The following is a 22,117-nucleotide window of genomic DNA, read 5'->3' as shown; positions in this document are numbered from 1 at the left end:
CCCAATAACCCAAATCGAGGGTTATAGGAACTATTAAAAATGTGACGGCGTGTTTTAATACGAAGGAATATATAGTTAACGAGGTTTTGGGGCGGGTTTTCGGTATTTACTCTATTATTAATTGATAGCGGGATAATGAGACTTAGTCTTAATAAAAAATTAAAAACAAATGAGGCGTTAGTCACATTAGGGTTCTCAATTTCTCACTTCTCATTTCTCCCTCCTCGACGAGACGACGACTCTGAGCTTGCGATTGTGAGCAAGAATTCAAGTTTTCAACACTGAACAGGTTCTCATTCCTCAATCTTCATCATTTTGGTAGATTCTGACTCTAGCTCTAGGTTTTTTCCCTCTCTGTTTTTTGCTGCATTTGAAACATATCAAGCGCCCAGTAGGCAAATCCAAGATCACTCTTGCAAGTATTTGTTACTTTATATTTTATGATTTTGAATCCAATTATGAAATCGAATGGTTTGTCCAAATAAAGGTAATGTGATTTTGCATTATTGTAGGCAAAATGAGGCTTTTCTTCAAATGGACTGCGAATGCTTGCTTATCTCGTTCCTCTCATCAGTATCCTCAAGTTTTCAGGACCTTTTCTGCACTTCCGAATTTTGGTAGGTATATTTATTTCAATTCTCTATCAAAATTGCCATTTTTATAGCTGAAAAATGTGTAAGTTTTAGTTTTTTTTGAATTCTATTATCGTTGTTCAGCAATTTTTTATTTCACCTAATTAAGCTTAAAGTTTCTGCCTTCAGTTAGATACTAAATTTTTTGGGTTTTTATGTTCTGTTTTGATACTTGTTTAATTTTTTTAAGCAAAAAGATTTAAACCTTTGATTAAATGTTCGAAATGAGGTATGTGCTTGCTAGTCTACAAAGCTATAGGACACTGTTTTTGATGATTGAATATCGTCTACAAAGCTATAGGACACTGTTTTTGATGATTGAATATCACTTGAAGAGTGAAAGCTTCTACAACTTGACCGACCTTTTTTTTTGCCAAGTTTTCTGATAATTTGAGAAGTGGAGATAGCCAGCTTTTAGACAGTATTTATGTCTTTCTATTCACAAAGAATTATATCACTTGCGTAGCTTGAGGAGTATCCAAGAAGCATGTAATTTTTGTAAATAAGGAGTAGATCACAATTTAATGTAGAATAAGGGGTAGATCACACAATATAATGTAGAATATTAGACTATCTGCATCCAAGGGTTTTGCCTAGTGATCATTTTGGATCTATCCTTTAAACTTTTTGAAGGCTATAGTGTTGGAATTTGACCTGCCCCCCTTTGTACGACCATGGTATTCTTGCCCTGGTTGCTTTTGGCTTAAAAAGGATGCGCTGAGAGTGAGAATCGCTTTGAAACTCTGGGAGAACGGACGTTAAGGGCGAGATCTATAAAAGCACTTCCTTAGTGCTTTACTGAATACAAATTTTACTATTTCTCAACCCCTCCCCCCCAAAAAAGAGCTTTGAGGTCAAGTACTAATGCTATGACATTAAAAGCGGAAGATCTTCCCTTGTCCGAATGAATCTCTTGGATGAAGAGTGTTCATAAATAAGGGTCTATTACAAGACTCACCTTTGGCTGTCATCTCATTTAAGTGTATTATTATGCATCTTCCCTAGAGAAACACTTGAAAAAATTGTTGAGTTGTAAACATCTGAACACATTGGAGACACAATGAAAATGTGCATCCTGCGATTGAACAGCAGAAAGAATTCTAACATGGTCAAGCATCTTTTGGATACATGAAGTTTGACTGGCCACACTTTTCTTTCGGGAATTGTCTGCCTTTCATATTGTACGAACTAAATTGACATTATGAGTCTTTATTCTGGAAGTCATAATGTGTTTCTTCAACATTGGTCGCCATCAACTTTTTCATGTATGTTCATTTTCTCTTTCTTTTTTTTCTTGTCTACATCCCTGGTAATGAACAACTTTTCTTGTCCCTGCACAGCCCCTGATGATAAGCAAAACACCAACTCATTTGAGTCTACTGAAGACTTTGAAAGACGAATTTTTGGTGATAGTACCGGAAACAGGCCAAGTCCAAACTCATTTTTCAGAAAGCTTGATAGGGCTGAAAAGTCTTACGATAGATCTGGTCCAGGCTCCACATTCAGTACTGGAAACAGATCTAGTTTCCTCGATGGTCTGGATGAGAGTTTTGATTCATTATCAGATGGGATGGATGGTAAACTGAAGGAAGCAGCCACATATTTTAAGTTTGATCCTGATGAAATAGATAAGGATGATTATGCTTACAGAGCAGATATGACCTTTTGGCCCGGGAACACTTATGATATCAAGGTACAATTAAGAGGTAGCATATCTTACATGCATTTAGCATCTTGAGTGTCATATTTTAATATGAGGATTCTCTGTGTGTTTTGTGTATATCTTGCACCCGCTTTTGCATGTAAACAGCTTCCATGAAACATTAAAATGTTTGAGCTGTGCTAGAATTGTAATCTAAACGTTTATTCCTAGTACACCTTGTTTTCATACGTCGTTCTCTGTGGCGCGAGCAGAACTATGGATGGCACTAATTTGTTGCTATAATTCAACCAGCTCTCTTTTGCATTGTTAGAATCTATGGTGCTCTCATGTCTATCTCTAAGCTTTTCATTATTATCTGCAGGATCTTGATCTTAGAAAACCAGGAGTTCGCAAGCCCATGAAAAGGGATGAATTTGAAACTACGACAGAGGAAGTTTTACGCAAAGCTGATTTCAGGGTTAGTATTATTGGTTCTACATCTTTTTGACCATATATGTCTTTAACATGTAACTGTGTATGCACCCAACTATCTGCATGTGGAAACACCATCAAATATGTATATTGCTTATTTGATATTCTTAGCCTAATTTACCCCGCTGGTTAGTTCATTGTTACTGAGTTCCCAAGTACTGGGATGTTGTCGTGAACTTTCTGACTCCTTATCTGATTTATACGTTTAAATAATTTGCAAATTCAGAATGTGAGGTTCCTAGCTAACTTCATCACGGAGGCTGGAATTATTATCAAGAGGAGCAAGGTTCGTAATCAAATCCATCAACTAGTTGATTTAGGGACCAAATACGTGATATGTTTCTTATTGTTTTCTTTTTGGTCATGTATTAGACTAAAATTAGTGCTAAGGCTCAAAGAAAGATTGCCAGGGAGATCAAAACTGCCCGAGCTTTTGGTCTGATGCCTTTCACCACTATGGGAACAAAGCAGTTTGTATTTGGCAGAACAATGGAGAACCTTGATGCAGATTATGAATATGAGCTGTACGATCCCAATTTTGTCGAAACAGACACTGGTCGGGAGCCTCTTTAATCCTGGAAAATACTATTACTAGTTCTTTGCTTTATCCAAGGTGGACGTTATCCCTGAGTATTCTCAGCTGTGGCGATGAAATGCCTGTAAACGATGCTCTCTCTATTAGCTGAGATTTTGTTTCAAATTAGATGGCGTTTAGTACAGAATACACATGGGTGTCATTTGGACTAATTTCAGATTGTAGGAGACTGCGGCTTAAGGGAATGCAGAAATTTAACAGTGTTGACAGTGTGTTCATCCAGTCTTGTTATTTACATTACTGAAAATTTATGAAATTCATGAAACAGCATAATCATCAATAAGAATTTACAGTCTTTTCAGGTTGTTTCCTGTCATAGTAGCTGAGTTAACAGTAGTGTATCAAATTGATGCTGCTGCCCATTTTTGTTTGGTCATTCGATTTATTTCTAACTCACTGAATGAAGAGTTGCATAGAAGATTCTTTTGATTGTTCTAGCACACATCGTCCTTTTTTGCTGTTTTAGACTTTTTCCACATGTGGTGATTTTTAGTACAAATTAATTGCCCTTTCCAGTTATGCTTGTTCATAGTGAGGGACGAAGTCTGAAGCCTCGATACAGGTTTGACTGAACCTAGTAGCTTTAGCTCAAACAACTGAATTTGCATGTATTAAATTTGAAACTCTTATTAGCACTAGAAATCGTCGTTCTAAAATCAGAATCCATAAAGTTGAAATTATGGCTTCACCTTTGTTTGTAGTTAGCTTCATGTGCTTGATCTTGTTTCTTCTGAACTTCTTTGAGATGCTGAATTGTTTCCATTTCTTTACCCAGTACACGCGCAGAGTGTATGATATTAGTTGGAAAGACGTATTGCTGGGATTGGCAATGCAGGTTTTCGCTTATATGGTTAACGCGGAATTGTTTGTTAGTCAAGACATTGAGCTTATGCTTTGGTTTTAAGTTTCTATAGATACATCACATATTCTGCTCATGTATTACCTCCTCAACCCAAATTGGAGTTGGCGTAGTTGTCTTATTGATTCGAAGGTGTTAGTAAAGCCTTTTATGTAACTCGCTAGTATAGTTATGAGTCATTGTTGAGGCCTTACCGAGGACATGACCCACGATAAGAAGGTGTAGAGGTCGAGGATTAAGGTGGTAGGTTGATGCGTAGTTGTGAGTTTCTCCTAGGCTTACCGGTAGTACTAGTACTATTCTGGTATTCTCTTAGTGCTATTATGAAATCGCGAGAGTACTTCTGACAATAGCAAGCAAAGCAATACGGTCCTTCTGAAGATCTAGCTTAATCAATTGAAGAACAGGTAGATGAAGCTGCTCGAGTTGTTTAGTTGTTAGGTTGAGTCTGTTGTTCTGATTTGTAACTATATGTTTTCATAAAAGTTTTGTAATAGGTTATCATTAAGACTTTGTTTCTGTTAGCTTTCTAGGCTAGAGTTAGTCCGGAAAGGGGTTGCTACAATTGGGTTGATTGTAGGGGTTAGGGTACTAGAGTTAGTTCCGTTGGTTATTGAGTTGTAACCTCAAGGCTGCTCTTTGAAGTTAGTGAAGATTTGAGGAAAATCCTACTGGGTAGGTCGTGGTTTTTACTCCCTCGATCAAGGAGGTTTTCCACGTAAAGATCTTTGTATTGATTACTTTTCCGCAATTATTCTTATTTGAGTCTGCTTAACTAGTTCAAAGAACCAGGTTCTCTGGAAACACGGAAATCAAGCAAGACACAATTCAAACCCCTTGTGTCTAAGTGTAGTCCAAATTAACAATAATTCACAACGAAATACTCAAATCATTCATAAAATCCTCAAGAGCTATAGCATAAATAATATTATTCTAACACATTTGCCAGATGACGACATCATGGTCAGTAAAAGAAATTTGCAGTCTTCCAATGGATATCTTCAATGTGCAGGCTGCAGCACAAGTCTGTATGTTGACTAAGAATATAGAAGTTTTTAGGTGCATACTATGGCTTAATTTAAAAAAAATTACTTCATGCAAAATCTCCAAAATTACAGCACAATAAGAACTAAAAAATATGGTAATGGATAAAAAGTACTTGTAGCTTCAAAATTTCAAAATAAGAGCAGAAACTTGATCTCTCAACCACACATATTTCCTTTCAATTAGTTCAATTTCATTAGTTTTCTTTCTTTAGAACATAACCACATCTACTGGTCTGACTATTTCAAGTAGTTCAAGGCTTGAAGGTAATGTAGCAAACATTGAAATAAAAAAGTGGAAACAAATAGGCGTCAATACGACTTAATAAAAGCAAATTAGAAAATCATTTCTATTTTGATCATTTCTTAGATTATGCTGAATATATCAAATACATTTTTTCTTTACTTTATTAAGTTTAACACATTTGATTCTGTAATATACGGCCGTTATCTAGAGGTTTGAGAAAGAAAATTGAGACATTCAGAAAGAGAGCCGTCACCGACTTGATAAACTGAAGATAATTTATTAATTCTCAAGCTACATTTTGCTCCAAATTATCCTCAAACATTGACAGGCTCAACAAACAACAGGGTAATCTTGTCTTTAAATTCGCTTTGGGCACTTGCAAAATCATTTTCTTTGAAAATATATGCCAGACGCGCAATATTTATAACTAGTTCGAGGACAAACGTTAGTACTTTGTCATGAGTTGAACAAAGAAAGTCTGTATTCATGTTTTTCCATGCATTAGTGATTTTCTTCTGAGCCTCAGCATATGCATCTTGCTTTGAACCTCCAAATTCTTTCATGTAACATTCAAGGAATGAAGCTATATGCTTTCTTTGTTGTTCCAACTGCACTCAATAGATTTCAATACTCAATACAAATATTATATGTTTAGGGCGTGTTGAGAATATAACTAAGTAAATCAAAAGCGAACTTCTCACTCTGGCAACTTAAGTTTTTAGATGAGATGATTATACAATTTATTTTTATAGGGAAAAAAGTTGCGAACTGAAAATTAAATATAGTGTAGTACTTACATTATGTCCAATACAATCGCCCTTTAATCTATTGATTGTTGATGAAGCTCGAAGAATCAAAGGCTCATTTATCATCCATTCAAAAGTCTCTTTGGCTATAGATTCCTCCATAAAAGCCAAGGAAGCTGTTGCAATCATCAAACAGGTAGTAGTTATATTTGCATTCTTCATATACTCGTCACATTTTGGAATATAGCCAACATTTAACCATTCCGCTTCCTTGAAATACGCTCTAGCCACCTTTTTCATCTAAGAAGGAGAATAAAACAAAAATGCAGAACTATATAATGTTGAAGATATAATTAAGTAAATAATTAAAAGTGTGTCCTCTCTAATACTTTAAGCTTTTAGATGAGACGGTCACACAATTATACATGATAAAGCTGATATCCGTTATCAAGAACAATTATTGTGTTCTTGGCACAAGAAAATGAATAAGGCCCACACGTAAGACGGAGTGTTGAAGACATGATTAAGTAAAATATGTGTTTTCTCTTAGTATAGTCTAAGCTTTTAAACGAGAGGGTCACACCATTCTTCGCAAGTATATATACCATGTGTTCTTTTAGATTTTGGATGTTTCCTTCCCTCTACTCTTTTCATTTCTTCACTGTAACTTAGTTAATTAAACTAATTAATGAAGCTATGGTAAGGTTTGATTAAAAAGAAATGAAGTTAAGGGAGCTTACCTCATATTTTGCATAGTAGAGATGGTCCAATTTACCTTCTTTGATAATTTTTTCTTCTATTTGAGTATAAAGGTCAACAAGGGCTTGATAAGCAGGTCTCAGATTGGGTGGTACTGAATTCATGGCACTAATGTTACATTTACACGTTAAGGGTTTGAACCAAAGTCACAAGCTAATTTTTACATTTTTATACAAATCATCTCGTAAGAAAGTAACATGTACTTAATTGACATATAATTTTTTCTTATTCATCAATGAGAGAATTAAATGATCAATTATATTTAAATGGTAAAAACTTACTCGTATCTATCGATTGCATCGGTGAAACGCACAAGTTCATTTTAAGTCGCATAAGCATCATAAGTGCCATCAATAACGGTGTATATAGTGAGTAATTTTGTCATCATTTCTCTTGCACAACTATATTGAGGCTCAAAGTAGATTCCTACTGTATAAAAGTGACAGTCCACCAATCTGTGTCTTGCATATGGAAATTGCTCTACAAGATCTTTCCACCACCTATAGTACAAAAGTATTGGTTAATTAGTTACATTTCTATCGCATTATTCGTAGTATATGCATACTAGCTAGAGGTGATATTGTCAATCCATTTTTTTAACAACCCACCCAAGTTAAACGACTTGGGTCATGACTTATTTGTTGGCTCGATTCAATGGATTGAACTCAAAATGACCCATTTATTGAGTCAATGGGTAAAAGATGTGTTAATCGACATGTCAAAATATAACACAAATCAAACGTATAAAATCATGTTTGAAGATTGAGAATTATGTAAATTTAAAAGATCAACTTAAGCTACTACTTTCCGAAAAATAGATTATCTTTCACGTTCTTTTTATTTTTAAAATAAAAAATAGAAAGGAGGAGATCATTTTGGATGTGTTTGGGGTGTGTGTGTTTTGGGGGGGGGGGGGGGGGTCTAAGTTATGACCATTTATTTGACCCATTTTGGCCAAAAAAAACTTTGTATCATGACATGTTTATCAATTGGGCAAAATATAAAATTAGCTGGTCGGCCCAAACTAATATATTCGCTAGCCAAAAATATATAAAATATGTATATTCTTATAGATAATACACATATATACAGAAATATATAATTGTCGACTATTATTATTAGAAACGACTAAAAATATATTTTTTTTATTATTAATTTGACCCATTATAACTTATTCAATCCGTCCATTTGTTACTACTATATACCATATTCATGTGAATGAAGAGCATATAATAATAGTGTATGTACCTTGTAAGATCGCCAAGCTCTCTTTGGTGCAACTTTTGCACAATGTTAAAATCCAATATTGCAAATTTCAAAAGCAAATCATTATGTGATTCCTTATTCTCATACATACACAAGTATTTCTTTGCTCCCAACCTTGGTAGATTTGTATAAATGGGCTGGCTTTGTTCTCTCAGTTGACGAAAACTAAGAGCGACAACATAAAGGTTGTCATCTTCATTTTCACTTTGTTGTGACGCATCAAAGATATTCTGAATGGATGTTTGAATCTCATTTTCGAAATGATATGCAACTCCCAATCGTTGGATTGTATCAACCAATTCAAGTTTTTGTGTAGTATTATCATGTTTTTCATCTAACATTTCCCTAACTTTTTCTTTCAACTCTTCAAATTCAACTTTTTCTTGGCTACTAATTTCCTGCACCAAAAGTTAAAGCTTTATTTTTTTACCACCTTCATATTTAACATTCCAATCATTTTGTTCTCTTGTAAAAATACAATCAGACCTCTTTATAACAACAATCGCTATATAATAGTCATTCACTATAAAAGTCAAGTTTTTTATGGAACCAATTTTCATACTATGTTATAATATATGTTTTTCTATAACAACACTTTACTATAACAGCCAAAACAATCCGGTTATTATAGAGATGTTTGACTATATTCATTATGTTAAAGGTTTCGTTGATTGGAAAGATTCAAAAATTAATAACCTCAACAAAAAAAATTCCATAAAATAATAATAGTTTAAGCACACAAAGATTATAAAGCATTCATATATATGAGTATGTAAGGTCATGCTGTGAGTTGAGGAGTGTAGGAGAGGAAATAGTCTTCCCAGACACTTGAGTGAAAATTTGCCAATGGACGTTCAGTATTATCAACCATTGCTGCACTCATCTTCAAATGACTCATATTTTTCTCTCTTCCTATAGAACTGACATATGAATATGTATGTTTTACTGTGAGTTTTGAGTTATTGTTGGCAGAGGCGGATGTAGGGTATTAGCTATGGGTTCAACTGAACCCATAACTTTCGACGCGGAGTAAAAATTTGTATGTAAAAATTCATTAAAATTGCAAAAATAGTAGATATGAACCCATAACTTTAAAAATATAATGAGTTCAATGTTAAAAATCTTAAAATTGAACCCACATGATTTAAATCTTGGATCCGCCTCTGATTGTTGGGGAGAAAATTATGAGAACAACCCCAAAAAATTGATTGAATATTTCCCAAGTGACAACAGCTGATTGAAAAAGCAACCATTGTTTGTTTAATTAAACTTGTGAGATTTACTGCTTGTATGGTGAAAGTATTTATAGTACAAATTAAGATGAGTGAAGTGTGAATTTTTCATGTGCTCAAATTAGGAGGTTAGGTAAAGAATGTATATATGAAGTTTATACATAAATATTTAAAGTTTGGCTTTGGCGATTAAAACTTCTGTTTTTACGTCTGAATAGTTTAGATAAAAATGTCTCAAATACGGCTTTGGCAATCCAAAAACTTCAATCGCATATGTTTGAAGTTCAGACAAAATGTCTGAAGTTTGGCATATTGTTTCCGCTATCAAGCGTACCACAACATTTATATATATATATATATATATATATATATATATATATATATATATGACACAAAATTAATCCGTGGCTTGAGTTGTGCTGGACATTATCCTAAGAAACTATTTCAGTAATATGAAATATTTTTTTAGGATTAAACAAGTCTACCTCTATTTAAGAGCATATAGAAAAAATAAAATTTAACAATAAATCCAGCCAGACATGTAACAGAGAATCAGTAACTTTGAAGGAGCAGTAAACGAAGTGAAAGATAAGACAAAAGAAAAGTAACTTTGGCTAATGATGCTTTTCTTGATTTTTTGATTGGATTGAAATATTACTATTTATAAGAGTTTTTGGAAGTTCTTGCCACGCCAAGTGTAATATTTGCATGGAAGAAATTGTCCACTTGTTTAAGGTGTGAAAACATTTGGCCTTTAGGTTTCATGCAAGAAGCCACCTAATTGGTTTACAAAGCCACTTGTGACATACGTTGATGCCAATTATAAAATATCTTTTGAAATAGTATATTATTTTTTAGCAACATGGATTGCCTACCATTATACAACGAATATTAAAGATCATATATTCATATGTTTAATCAATGAGTTTAACTAATATCCATTGTCGATGGAAACTTTTTCTACACGATCAGATAGCTCTAAAGCCTGTTACAGGTAAGTTTTATCATTTTTACTTTCTTAATATTCAACTTGTAAATAAGGAAAATACAAGAAGGCAACTTGGACTCTACATTTCGTCTACATTTGACAGAGTCACTAGATGACCTGCTATTGAGTAGATCTAATATTTTGGACCAAGACAGAATAGAAAAAATCAAAGAAGAAGAAAAGGAAGCAAGAGAAAATATAGACCAGAGAGATTACACAAAAAGCAAGAGAAAAAATAACTTACTATAACTTAAGATATTCTAATAATAAACTTAACATAAAAGGACTCTACTAACACCTTCAAATAAGTGCTCCTACTCTTTTTTCTTCTTGAGCCGAGGGTCTATCGAAAACAACATCTCTATCCTTTCAAGGTAGAGGTAATGTCTGTGTACACACTACCCTCCTCAGACCCCACGAATTGAAGCGGGGCTAGGATTTCAATTTTATGAATTCTAGATTTTAGAACGAGACTTCTAGTGCTAATAATAGAGTTCTAAATTTAATATGTGTATTCTCAACACAAATTCAACTGTTTCAGCCAAAACTACTAGATTCGGCCAAACCTGTATCTAGGCTTCAGATTTTGCCCCTGACTAGGAACATGCATAACTATAGAGGGCAATTGCACTAAAAATCACTACTTGTGGAAAAAGTCTAAACAGCAAAAAAGGATGACCAACTTGATACATACACTGTTAAAATTCTGCATTTCCTTAAAGCTACAGCCTCTTACAATCTGAAATATGTTCAAGTATCCACTAAAATTAAGTGTATGTATACTCTATTTTAGTGTTTTAAAAGGTGAGGGCGAGAGGCTATACATGTTATTTAATTTGTGAGCCCCGAAACATAGGTCGCAAGCCATTTGGAGGGCAGAAAAAAGAAATACTTACGGAATCCATGATTATATAGAAACCTGATCTTGCTCCAGAGAGATACAACAACTTCAGAGAATTTACCCATCTTCTTATTAGTAATATTTCAACTGCAATTGGCCCTTAAGCAAGCAAACCTAAAGAGACAACAAAAATATTGAGAAGTAACATATGTCACGTTCCAAGTTATTTGGGAGACGTGACCTAAATATCTTTGGGAATCTTATAAAAATGTCACAAATAAGCTCCAACTTACCGACCTTTATCCATTAACCATACACTTACCAAACAAGCCAAACACATATAAAAATAAAAATTATGAATAAATAAGGTTCTTTCTCTCCAAGAATCACAGACAAAGATGATCTTTCATATCTTTAAGCGTGATCAGCAACATTAGATGCAAGACGGAAAGAAAATTTCATGGATGAGGTAGCAAAAAAGGTGATGAAATACAAAAAAAAAAAAATATATATATATATATATATATATATATATATATATATATATATATATATATATATATATACATACAAGATTCCAAAAATCTAAGCAAAAATGACCTTTTTCAATGGGTATGGTTGAAATTCATTGAAAATATATAGATGAGTCAATATACAAAATTTGAGGAAGATTGGAAGTGATTTGGACTGATTTGGTATCAAAATTCATAGTTAAAATCGAGTTCAAAAAATTCTTCTGCGACACATATATCAAACATGTATCATGGCGCATGTATCTCACACACAGGTATACATGTGATACACATTTGATACAGATGTGATACATATGTGATACGCAAATGATACACAGTGTAAATGTGTGATACACTGTTAAGAACTTGAAACAACCAATTCACACACAAGTAAACTCACTTGTAGTATTGCCCTTACTAAATAATTACAATGAAAAGCGATGGAAATAACATAGAAGAACTCATAAGAAGAAGGATGTTAGAAGCAGAGACGTACAGAAGGAGATGAGGAAATCAGAGATATAGAGCAGAGATGAGAGAGAATATATTCAACATCACAATTCGCATAATTCTTCTTACTAACCCCTAGTCCTCTTTTAACCATTTGCTAAATGGGCCTGGATCCCAAATAAAACTCTCCAACATTTTACTCAGCCCAATAACCCCAATTGACTTAGCCTCATTCACCTCCTCTAGCCCATAGGCCCTTATGGAGTCAGCTTGGTTCACAACAATACTCCCACCCTCAAAAAGAACCTTGTCCTCAAGGTTCGAGTCAAGAACAGTGTTAGCAGCGCACTCTTCGCCAAATATCTCTAGACAAAGGTGTTCGGGGAAATAGGAGGAGAATATGTGAGCTATGACAATTTTGTCAACGTGACATGAGATGGTGGCCACTGCAACATTGACAAACTTTGGTCCAACGTCTAACACAAATCATAAGGCAGCAAGTTAGAATCTTAGCAGGGAGAGAGTCACACTTGACTTGAGCTTCCCAGACAATTCTCTCCAAACCAACAGCAAGAGCAGTGATGACTTTAAGAAGAATGATGATCTTGGGGTGCTTTAACATGTCTCTTTGTCCAGCTAGGATCATAGTAACTTTCAGTAACATCAAGGAGAGATTAGAGGCCAAGAACTTATTTGGCAGTACCTTCAAATAGATTTGTGGATCATTCTTTCCTCCAAATAAAACATAGTTACATATACAGCCTGATAGAAGGAGAACAACCTGGTGTATACTTGACATATAACAACATCCAAGAACAGATGCACATATTACACTCATTTTCCAAAGATTTGAACACAATAGTGATGCTGTAGTTGTTGACTTATTCTCCAACATGGAGGGGAATGAGGCTATCTTGGGTGAACAGAGAAGAAAATTTTGGTTTATGTCAACATACTAAGAGCTGCCAGGTAAAGCAATGGTCAGAGGTGCTTGAGACCTCACACAAATCCAATCGGCAATGTAGAAGTGAGTTAAACTTGGTAAACTAGTAGTAACTGATATTGCCAAAGGAGATTGCAAATTGTATGACTTCACGAACCATGGTTGTCCGGGATCCCACTCTTGTCTTAGAGTTAGAATATGCAAAGACGCACAACCTGCCAGTACATTCCAACAATATTAAGACAGCCACGTACTCTGTAGAATCTGTTAGAGCCAAGAACTCAGAACTTATTCCAGGATCCTGTACACTAGGGGTCGGCACAGTTGTGTGAATGGTTACTATAAAGAAATTAACACCAGGAACAAATGGAAATTGACTCAAACTATGTTTATCATTGGATCCCCCAGTAGAACTTTCATTCACATCTTCAAGAATTACTTTAACATAATGTCTTGCACTAGTTCATAAAAAATTCAGCAAGATACATGTCTTCAAAGGTCGTCAATTCAATTATCCATGTAGGAGGGCTATTATCAACAGAGGAGGCATCTATATACCTCGTTGGCATATCACGGTCCAGTTATTCATGCGACACTACATAAATTTGTGTACCTCTTGAAGCTAGCTTGGCATCCAGAGAATACCCCTCTATTTTTCAAGCTCTTATGTGTTGCGACATTCCGAAAATCATCAAGCACCAAGGACACAAATGGTCGATCTAATAAGCAAGGAGAAAACTCTGCAATCTCACCGTCTAAATCTATTTTGGCGATAAATGGAACAAATCCCTCAATTTGTTTTAAATCTGCAGATTCAATAGATAAATGCACACATGAATCATCCTTAAAACCTTGCCCTGTGTCAAACCAATAGTCCATGCAATTAAAAAATGGGATAGTCCTTATGATTGATTCAGACGCATAGTAGAGATATGTGCAAGCCCTCGTATGGCAGCAAAGACAAGTATCAAGCATATGACCATCATCTAAAAGTGTCACTGACAGGAACAACAAGTATTCGACTAATATGAAACTTATCACCTGGGACCAAGCTAGCAAAAGGAGTTATGAGTTGTTCGGCGGTAGCTCGTTGAGGACTTTTAGCAAACATCTGGTTCACATAGATTGCGGTGTCTTCCTTTAAAGGAGGTTCAACCTCAGGGAACAAGACATGTGCATTTAGTTGTTCAACACTGGATGGAAGCAAGGGTGAGACAGCAGAATGAATTGGAAACGGAAAATCATCTGCAGATTGGTACCACAAACCAGTGTCAATTCCTTGTGAAATTTGGTCAAACACTTTGTCTTCATTATTTGATAAAGTAGTACGGGCACTATCAGCATAGTCTACGGGGTCAATTTCAATAGAGTCCGGACCAACCTGAATTTCAATAGCAGGAACTGATGATGTCGATTCAAGAGAATCGCACTCGGCTGCTTTGGTGAAAATTCCAGGAGACATTTCATCGAACACATTGAAATTATGGCGCAAATCAGCTAAGGGTGATAACTGAGCCGCAGACGAATCCAAAGTAGAGTAACTAATGCAGCTATGATAAGCCATTGAAGAATTAGCCAAACTCCTCTTTGAATTTGCGACAGGCCGTTTTCGAAATCGCAAAATGAATTTCTCCTTGAAATGGTTGCAATCATATAATTGTTTGTTGCGAAATAGCCAATCAAACCAAGCAAGAGCATCACCTTCAAGTAGAAATAAGGAAGAGATAACCAGTCTTCCTCGGAATTTCCAAGGAAGTTGAAGTACCGCTAAACCCAGCCCTCTGGGTTGCCATTACTGAATTTATCCAGTATCACTGCTGCCATTGGAGTCCGAATCGATAAAAGCACCAATGTTAAGAACTTGAAATAACCAATTCACACACAACTAAACTCACTTGCAGTATTGCCCTTACTAAACAATTACAATGAAAAGTGATGGAAATAACATAGAAGAACTCATAAGAAGAAGGATGTTAGAAGCACACACGTACAGAAGGAGATGAGGAAATGAGAGATATAGAGCGTAGATGAGAGAGAACATATTCAACATCACAATTCATATAATTCTTCTTACTAACCCCTAATTCCCTTTTTGCGGCCTAGATCCAATAATCTCAATTGACTTAGCCTCATTCATCTCCTCTAACCCATATGCCCTTTGGAATCAGCTTGGTTCACAAATATACACATATCATTTTTTTTTTATGTTCGTATTCTACTTTGAATTTTCAATTCAAACCACCTCAAAACTCTACAAAATCATTCCAAAACTGATATTCAAGCGTACCCAATCTATTCTAATAACACTCACTCAAATAAAGCAAAAATTTGACCTTTTTTGGCTACACATAACTAATTGGCAAATATTAGTAATATTTTATGAATTGATCAATTTTTGTAATAAGCTACTTATAAATTGACATAACTGTTAGTTTCCTAATATCTTTTTAAAAATATTTCGCACCAAATTAGGGTCAACAGTTGGAGAGAATCGTGAGTAGGAAGGAAATAAAGAAGATACAATTGTATTTTGATGGTCAGTTGTAATATTGGGAATTTCTTTTAGAACATAAAATGCGGACAAAAAAAGTATAATTCCAAGTATTTACGTGAAAAAAGCTTTAGATCTTATAATCTACAATTTTTTCGTTAAGGATTATAGTCAGTATCTTCGTAGTTTTGGATTTTTTTTAAAATTGGATTTAGTTGAAAATGTACGAAACTAAAGCTTTTTATGAAACAAATTAAATATGAGCGTGATCATATTTAAATTGCCACATATTTATGAAACTCTTGCACCAGCATAATCAACAATAAAAATTTACATAGTAGTGTATGTATCAAGTTGATGATGCTGCCCATTTTCTTTGAAGTTCTTTTATAAAATAAATTTTTAGTCCAATCGCAAATCTATTTCTAACTCACTTATGAAGAGTTGCATAGAAGATTTTTTTTGGATAGTTGTAGCACACATCTCCTTTTTCCTGTTTAGACTTTTTTCACAAGTGGTGATTTTTAGTACAAATTGCCCTCTCCAATTATGCTTGTTCATAGTTAGGGCCGCGCGGAGGTAGAAGTCCAAAGGAATTCGGTCGAATCAAGTAGTTTTTGCTCAAATAGTATGTTTGTTTTAAAAGATTTCTTCTTACTTGAGTGGGTAAGATTTTTCCAAAAAAAAAAAAAAAAAATCAAGAACGCATTAGAAGAGTTGTGGAGGAAATTATAAATTTTCAACTTAGTGGGCGTTTGGACATAAGAATTATAAAATTTCGGAAAAAAGTAAAAAAAAAATATAAGTGAAAATGGTATTTGAAAATTAGAGTTGTGTTTGTATATGAATATAATTTTGGGCTGTTTTTGAATTTTTGTGAGTGATCTATAGTAAAAAAAAATTGAAAAATAGTTTTTTGGAGTTTTAAAAATTTTTGAAAAATTTCAAAATTCATCTTTAAATAAAAATTGAAAAATTTATGGCCAAACACTAATTTCAAAAAAAAATATTTTTTTTATGGCCAAACGGGCCTCTTCTACATGTTTAGATGTCTTCTTCTTCTTTTCCCAAGGTATATAAATAAACTCACTAAATTAATTCTAGAGTCAAAACTTCAATATGACGTTCAATTCTCTCGTTAAAATAGGATAAAAGGGACCTTTCAAAAAGTGAATTTTTTTCTAAATAGTGCCCTTAGTAAGGAAATAGGAAAAAGGAAATTGAGCTGCCACTTGATGACAAATATATAAATCCTATGAAGCTGTGATCATTAGTATAAATTCTTTATAAAAAAGAAAGAGGAAACAAAATAAAACTATAAGAACAATGTTTGCAAATAATTACAAACGCTCAAATCGACCACCAAGGGTGATTATCAAGTCTTAATGTCTTAATTATCTTATTCTTCCTAATATGTCTTAATTATTATTCATGAAAATCTATTTTTATGAAAGTTCGCTTGTATAATAAACGTGAATTTAACACTCACTATCTTTTTCTCCTTTCTTGAAGGATATGAGGAAATGATATAACTCATTCTTTATACTTAGCTAAAGGTTTCGAGAATATGGTAACCAAGTTCTTTCTATAGAGAGGCGAATTCACACATGCACGGATCTAGCATTGTAAATGTATGTTGTTCATTTGAACATATAATTTTAACTTAGACCTGAATTATTTGTGTAAAACTCACTGGAGTTGCTGTAATTATTGAACTATAAACTTAGAACTCAAATAAAGTATTCATAGAATTAAAATCTTGAATATGCTTCTAAATTCGAGATTTGAAAATAAAGTCCTCTTAACAAAGAGACTAAAATTAACGATGACAATTCAAATTAATTGGTACACTGAATACTCAAAGAAGACAAAAGAACAAACACCCAAACTGTCTTCTCTCTTCACCCAAATATTTAAATGAAAAACCAGGAAGTCCTTTTCATGAACTCCCACATCTCCCTTCTTTTGAAAAAAAAAAAAAAAAAATCCGATACACAAAGCATTTTGTATTCGCGGGTTCGGAGAAAGGGTCCCACCCAAAAAGGTATAATGTAGGCAGCTTACCCTGATTCAAGCATTTTTTATTCTGTATTCACGTATAATTTCGGGAAAGGTCGCACCCAAAAATATATAATGTAGGCAGTCTAATTGATGCAAGCATCTTCTATTCCGTATTCACGCGGGAGGCAGGAAAGGTTTGTCCCAAAAAGGTATAATATAAGCATCCTAATCTTGCGCAAGTATATTCTGTTCCGTATTCGCACATAGATTCCGAGAAGGGTCACCCAAAAAGTATAAGGCATGTTCTTGATGCTCGAACATATCTTCCTTCTTGTTGACCGAAAAACCAAACACATTATTCAAGTAACAAAACACCTAACCAACATGAAACCCCTTACCCCTGCCCCACCCCACAACCCCACATCTCCATTCTTCCTCTATTTATACACCCACCACCCTAACATCCCAACCCCTAACCATCAATGGCTTTCCACCACCACTTCCTCCTTCTCCACCTCCTCCTACTGTTAACTTCCCTTACCTTCACTTTCTCAGATGATGCTTCTGTTATGTCAAAACTTCTTACATCTCTTTCTCCACCACCTTCTGGTTGGTCAACTTCTCAGCCTTTCTGTTCTTGGAAAAATGTCAACTGTGACAAATTTTCTACTACTGTAACTTCCATTAATCTTGATTCTCAATCAGTTTCTGGTTCTTTACCTCCTGAACTTAACCAACTTTCCAATCTTAAAACACTTTCTGTTCAAAACAACAAACTTTCTGGTCCTTTACCTTCTTTTTCAAACATGTCAAACTTAGCTGACATTTCCTTGGACAATAACCAATTCACTTCTGTTCCTCAAGATTTCCTTTTGGGGGTTCCAAATTTATTAACTTTAAGTATTAGTGAAAATGGAAAGCTCTCTCCTTGGCAAATTCCTATGTACTTAACTGAAAGTACAAATTTGGGGTCTTTTTATTCTAGTAATGCTAGTATTATTGGTGTTATTCCTGATTTTTTTGATTCTTTTCCTAATTTACTGAACTTGAGGTTGTCTTATAATAATCTTACTGGTTCTTTGCCTGCTTCTTTTAGGGGTTCTGAAATTAGGAATCTTTGGTTGAATAATCAGCTTAAAGGGTTATCAGGTACTATTAATGTGATTGAAAATATGACACAATTGTCTCAAGTTTGGTTACATGCTAATTCTTTTACTGGTAGTATACCTGATTTGTCAAATTGTGAGAGTATATTTGATTTGCAATTAAGGGATAATCAGTTTACTGGTGTTGTTCCTGAGTCTGTTATGACTCTTCCCAAATTGTTAAATATTACTTTGCAGAATAATAAGTTGCAGGGTCCAATGCCTCAGTTTAAAGATGGGGTTAAGGTTAATCTTGGAACTACTAATAGTTTTTGTAAGGATAGTCCTGGACCTTGTGATCCACAGGTTACTGCTCTTCTTGATGTAGCTAGTGGTTTTGGATATCCGGTCTCGTTGGCCGAGTCTTGGAAAGGGAATGATGCTTGTAAAGATTGGAGTTTTATAAGTTGTGATACAACAAGGAAGAATGTGACTGTTGCTAACTTAGGTAAGCGGGGGGTTTCGGGTACTATTTCGCCTGCTTTTGTAAAATTGACTTCTTTGAGGAACTTGTTTTTGAATGACAATAATCTTACTGGTACAATTCCGGAGAGCTTGACAACTTTGCCTGATTTACAAGTTCTTGATGTGTCTAATAACAATTTGTCTGGACCTATACTTTTGTTTCCGGCTAGTGTGAAATTTACTCATACCGGTAACTTATTGCTTGGGAAGAATATAAGTACTGGTGGTGGGGGAAGTGGATCGGGAGGTTCCGGATCAAATTCTGGTAGTCCTGGTGAAAATTCGTCGGGAGGTTCAAAGGGGCCTTCAGTTTCAACTGGAATGATTGCCGGTGTGGTTATAGCCGCTGTTGTTTTCGTTTTGGTTGTGTTGTTTGTGTCTTACAAATGTTACATGAAGAGACGCCATAAGAGATTTGGAAGGGTTGAGACTCCGGAGAAAAGCAATGAAATGGTTAAGTCTAGTGTCCCTAGTGTTGTGGGCGGTTCAAATGGATATACCGGAGTCCCTAGTGAGTTACAGAGTCAGAGCAGCGGTGATCATAGCGAGATACCAGTTTTTGAAGGCGGAAATGTTGCCATTTCAATCCAGGTCCTTCGGCAAGTGACAAACAACTTCAGTGAAGAAAATATCTTGGGGAGAGGAGGGTTTGGAGTTGTTTATAAGGGCGAATTACACGACGGGACTAAGATCGCGGTGAAGAGGATGGAATCTGGGGCAATGGGTACCAAAGGCATGAATGAATTCCAAGCAGAAATTGCGGTCCTTACCAAAGTCAGGCATAGGCATTTGGTTGCTCTACTTGGTTCGTGTGTTAATGGAAATGAGAGGCTTTTGGTGTATGAGTATATGCCTCAAGGAACTTTGAGTCAGCATTTGTTTGAATGGAAAGAACTTGGCTACAAACCTCTTACTTGGAAAGAGAGGGTGACAATAGCGTTGGATGTGGCGAGAGGGGTTGAATACCTGCATAGCTTAGCTCAACAAAGTTTCATTCATAGAGATTTGAAACCCTCAAACATCCTTCTCGGAGATGACATGAGAGCCAAGGTTGCAGATTTTGGTTTGGTTAGGAATGCCCCTGATGGAAAATATTCTGTTGAGACACGATTGGCTGGAACTTTTGGCTATCTTGCACCTGAATATGCGGGTAAACATTTCGGCTCCATGTCTCATTACATCCTTTTTATCTGAAAACTGATTTGCAAGCCCCTAATCTAAAGCTGTAGATTTTAAGCAAAATTAAAAAGTATCCGTTCATCAGCATTCATAGACGGTGTTATCTTCAGCACGTTAAAGACATAAGGATATAGTGTTAGTAATAGTCAAGTGATTTCCATACATAAATGCTGCTTTGTCATTACTCCTAGTTGGTAACCAGGACATGATTCTCGTCTTGACGCGAGTTCTACATCTAAAGACTCTCGTTGGCAGAGTAATGGCTTGTTGCTTGCATGTTTGTACTTGTTTTGTCTTGTATTCCACCACCTTTAATATTATGTTTGTATCTTAGGATATCTATATGCTATTTTTACAAAAGATAATTTTCAATCTCATATGAATCTACACTTAAGTTATTCCACTACATCTCCTTTTTATTACAGCTACTGGACGAGTCACAACCAAAGTAGACGTTTATGCCTTCGGGGTTGTTTTAATGGAAATTATTACCGGTAGAAAAGCATTAGACGAGACCATGCCAGATGAGAGGTCTCATTTGGTGACATGGTTCCGCAGAGTCCTTATCAACAAAGACAACTTACGAAAGGCTATTGACCCGATACTGGATCCTGATGATGAAACATATGAGAGCATTTCCAAGGTTGCTGAGTTGGCTGGCCATTGCACTGCTCGGGAACCTTTTCAGCGACCTGATATGGGACATGCTGTTAACGTCCTTGGTCCCCTTGTCGAGCAGTGGAAGCCTATAAGAAATGAAGATGACGACGGCTATGGTATTGACCTTGACATGAGTCTTCCTCAAGCCCTTCAAAGGTGGCAAGCTGATGAAGGAACTTCAAGAATGTTCGATGACTTCTCGATCAGTGACACACAGTCAAGCATACCCTCAAAACCTTCCGGATTTGCAGATACTTTCGATTCAACAGATTGCAGATAAAATTTTTGGTAACAGGTCAAGCCATGCCACGCGTCACACGGTTTTTATCCTTTGTGGATCAACATACAGTATGCCAATTCATTTGATTAATTGATTTCTTCTTGTCAATGTCATTTGCTTCTTATGTAGTTACATCTCCTTTTGTAACAAAGTTATTATAGTCTAGATGCTAGGTGTGATAACAGAAGGTTTAAGTCAGGTGAATGTAACTTTTCCCTTTTGCCTTTTTGGGACAGAAAATTGTATCAAATTCTTTCATATATTGTCAATGTAAATAGAATTGAGCTTCATATTTTCTTTATACCTTGTGTTACTCCAAGATTAGATTTAGTTTACACTATTAGCTAACATGGTACTTATTAAGTCCTATGTTAATTTTGGTCAGCCCGGTACACAAAGCATTCCGCATCCATGCAGTGATTTCACGACTCGAATCCGTGACCAATAGGTCATACTGAGACAACTTTACCGTTGTTCCAAGGCTCCCCTTCCTCCTATGTTGTCCGGGATTAGTTAAAATAATTAATTCACGGTGCACAAAGCATTTCGCATTCACGTCGGGTCCAGGGAAGAGCTGTACCCAAAGGGATGTAATGTAGGCAGCTTTCATGGCTCGAACTCGTGACCTATAGGTCACACTGGGACAACT

General features: G+C 35.3%; 2 protein-coding genes and 1 pseudogene across 3 annotated transcripts; 2 read left to right on the top strand and 1 right to left on the bottom strand.

Annotated features, from left to right (window-relative positions):
- The first annotated feature begins 131 nt into the window (after positions 1-131).
- On the top strand, positions 132-3,665 carry LOC107827312 (uncharacterized). Of its 2 annotated transcripts, none has more exons than XM_016654409.2 (6): positions 132-289; positions 513-617; positions 1,973-2,325; positions 2,657-2,752; positions 2,993-3,052; positions 3,139-3,665. In XM_016654409.2, exons 2-6 carry the CDS (start codon positions 518-520, stop codon positions 3,337-3,339), a joined length of 810 nt encoding a protein of 269 aa, XP_016509895.1. In that variant the 5' UTR covers positions 132-289; positions 513-517; the 3' UTR covers positions 3,340-3,665. The 2 variants fall into 2 exon arrangements, with proteins under 2 accessions (XP_016509895.1, XP_075085357.1); XM_075229256.1 differs by having other exon boundaries at positions 162-318.
- A 2,134-nt stretch (positions 3,666-5,799) lies between these two features.
- Positions 5,800-8,695, bottom strand: LOC142168671 (sesquiterpene synthase 14-like; annotated as a pseudogene).
- Positions 8,696-18,060: 9,365 nt separating this feature from the next.
- On the top strand, positions 18,061-21,769 carry LOC107827313 (receptor-like kinase TMK4). Its single transcript, XM_016654410.2, has 2 exons — positions 18,061-20,499; positions 20,954-21,769. The coding sequence occupies exons 1-2, from the start codon at positions 18,222-18,224 to the stop codon at positions 21,466-21,468; spliced, it is 2,793 nt and encodes a 930-aa protein (XP_016509896.1). The 5' UTR covers positions 18,061-18,221; the 3' UTR covers positions 21,469-21,769.
- Positions 21,770-22,117: the final 348 nt, after the last annotated feature.

Source organism: Nicotiana tabacum, chromosome 14 (genome assembly GCF_000715075.1).
Source record: "Nicotiana tabacum cultivar K326 chromosome 14, ASM71507v2, whole genome shotgun sequence".
Lineage (NCBI taxonomy): Eukaryota > Viridiplantae > Streptophyta > Magnoliopsida > Solanales > Solanaceae > Nicotiana > Nicotiana tabacum.
This window is presented reverse-complemented; position numbering and strand designations above follow the sequence as displayed.

What these genes read in the sequence shown, in the direction of transcription:
- LOC107827312 (XM_016654409.2), top strand. Translation starts at nt 518, where the DNA reads ATGAGGCTTTTCTTCAAATGGACTGCGAATGCTTGCTTATCTCGTTCC. An exon ending in TTCTGCACTTCCGAATTTTG is followed by an intron (nt 618 to 1,972) that starts GTAGGTATATTT and finishes GTCCCTGCACAG; the next exon opens with CCCCTGATGATAAGCAAAAC. An exon ending in TTATTATCAAGAGGAGCAAG is followed by an intron (nt 3,053 to 3,138) that starts GTTCGTAATCAA and finishes GTCATGTATTAG; the next exon opens with ACTAAAATTAGTGCTAAGGC.
- LOC107827313 (XM_016654410.2), top strand. Translation starts at nt 18,222, where the DNA reads ATGGCTTTCCACCACCACTTCCTCCTTCTCCACCTCCTCCTACTGTTA. An exon ending in TCTTGCACCTGAATATGCGG is followed by an intron (nt 20,500 to 20,953) that starts GTAAACATTTCG and finishes TTTTTATTACAG; the next exon opens with CTACTGGACGAGTCACAACC.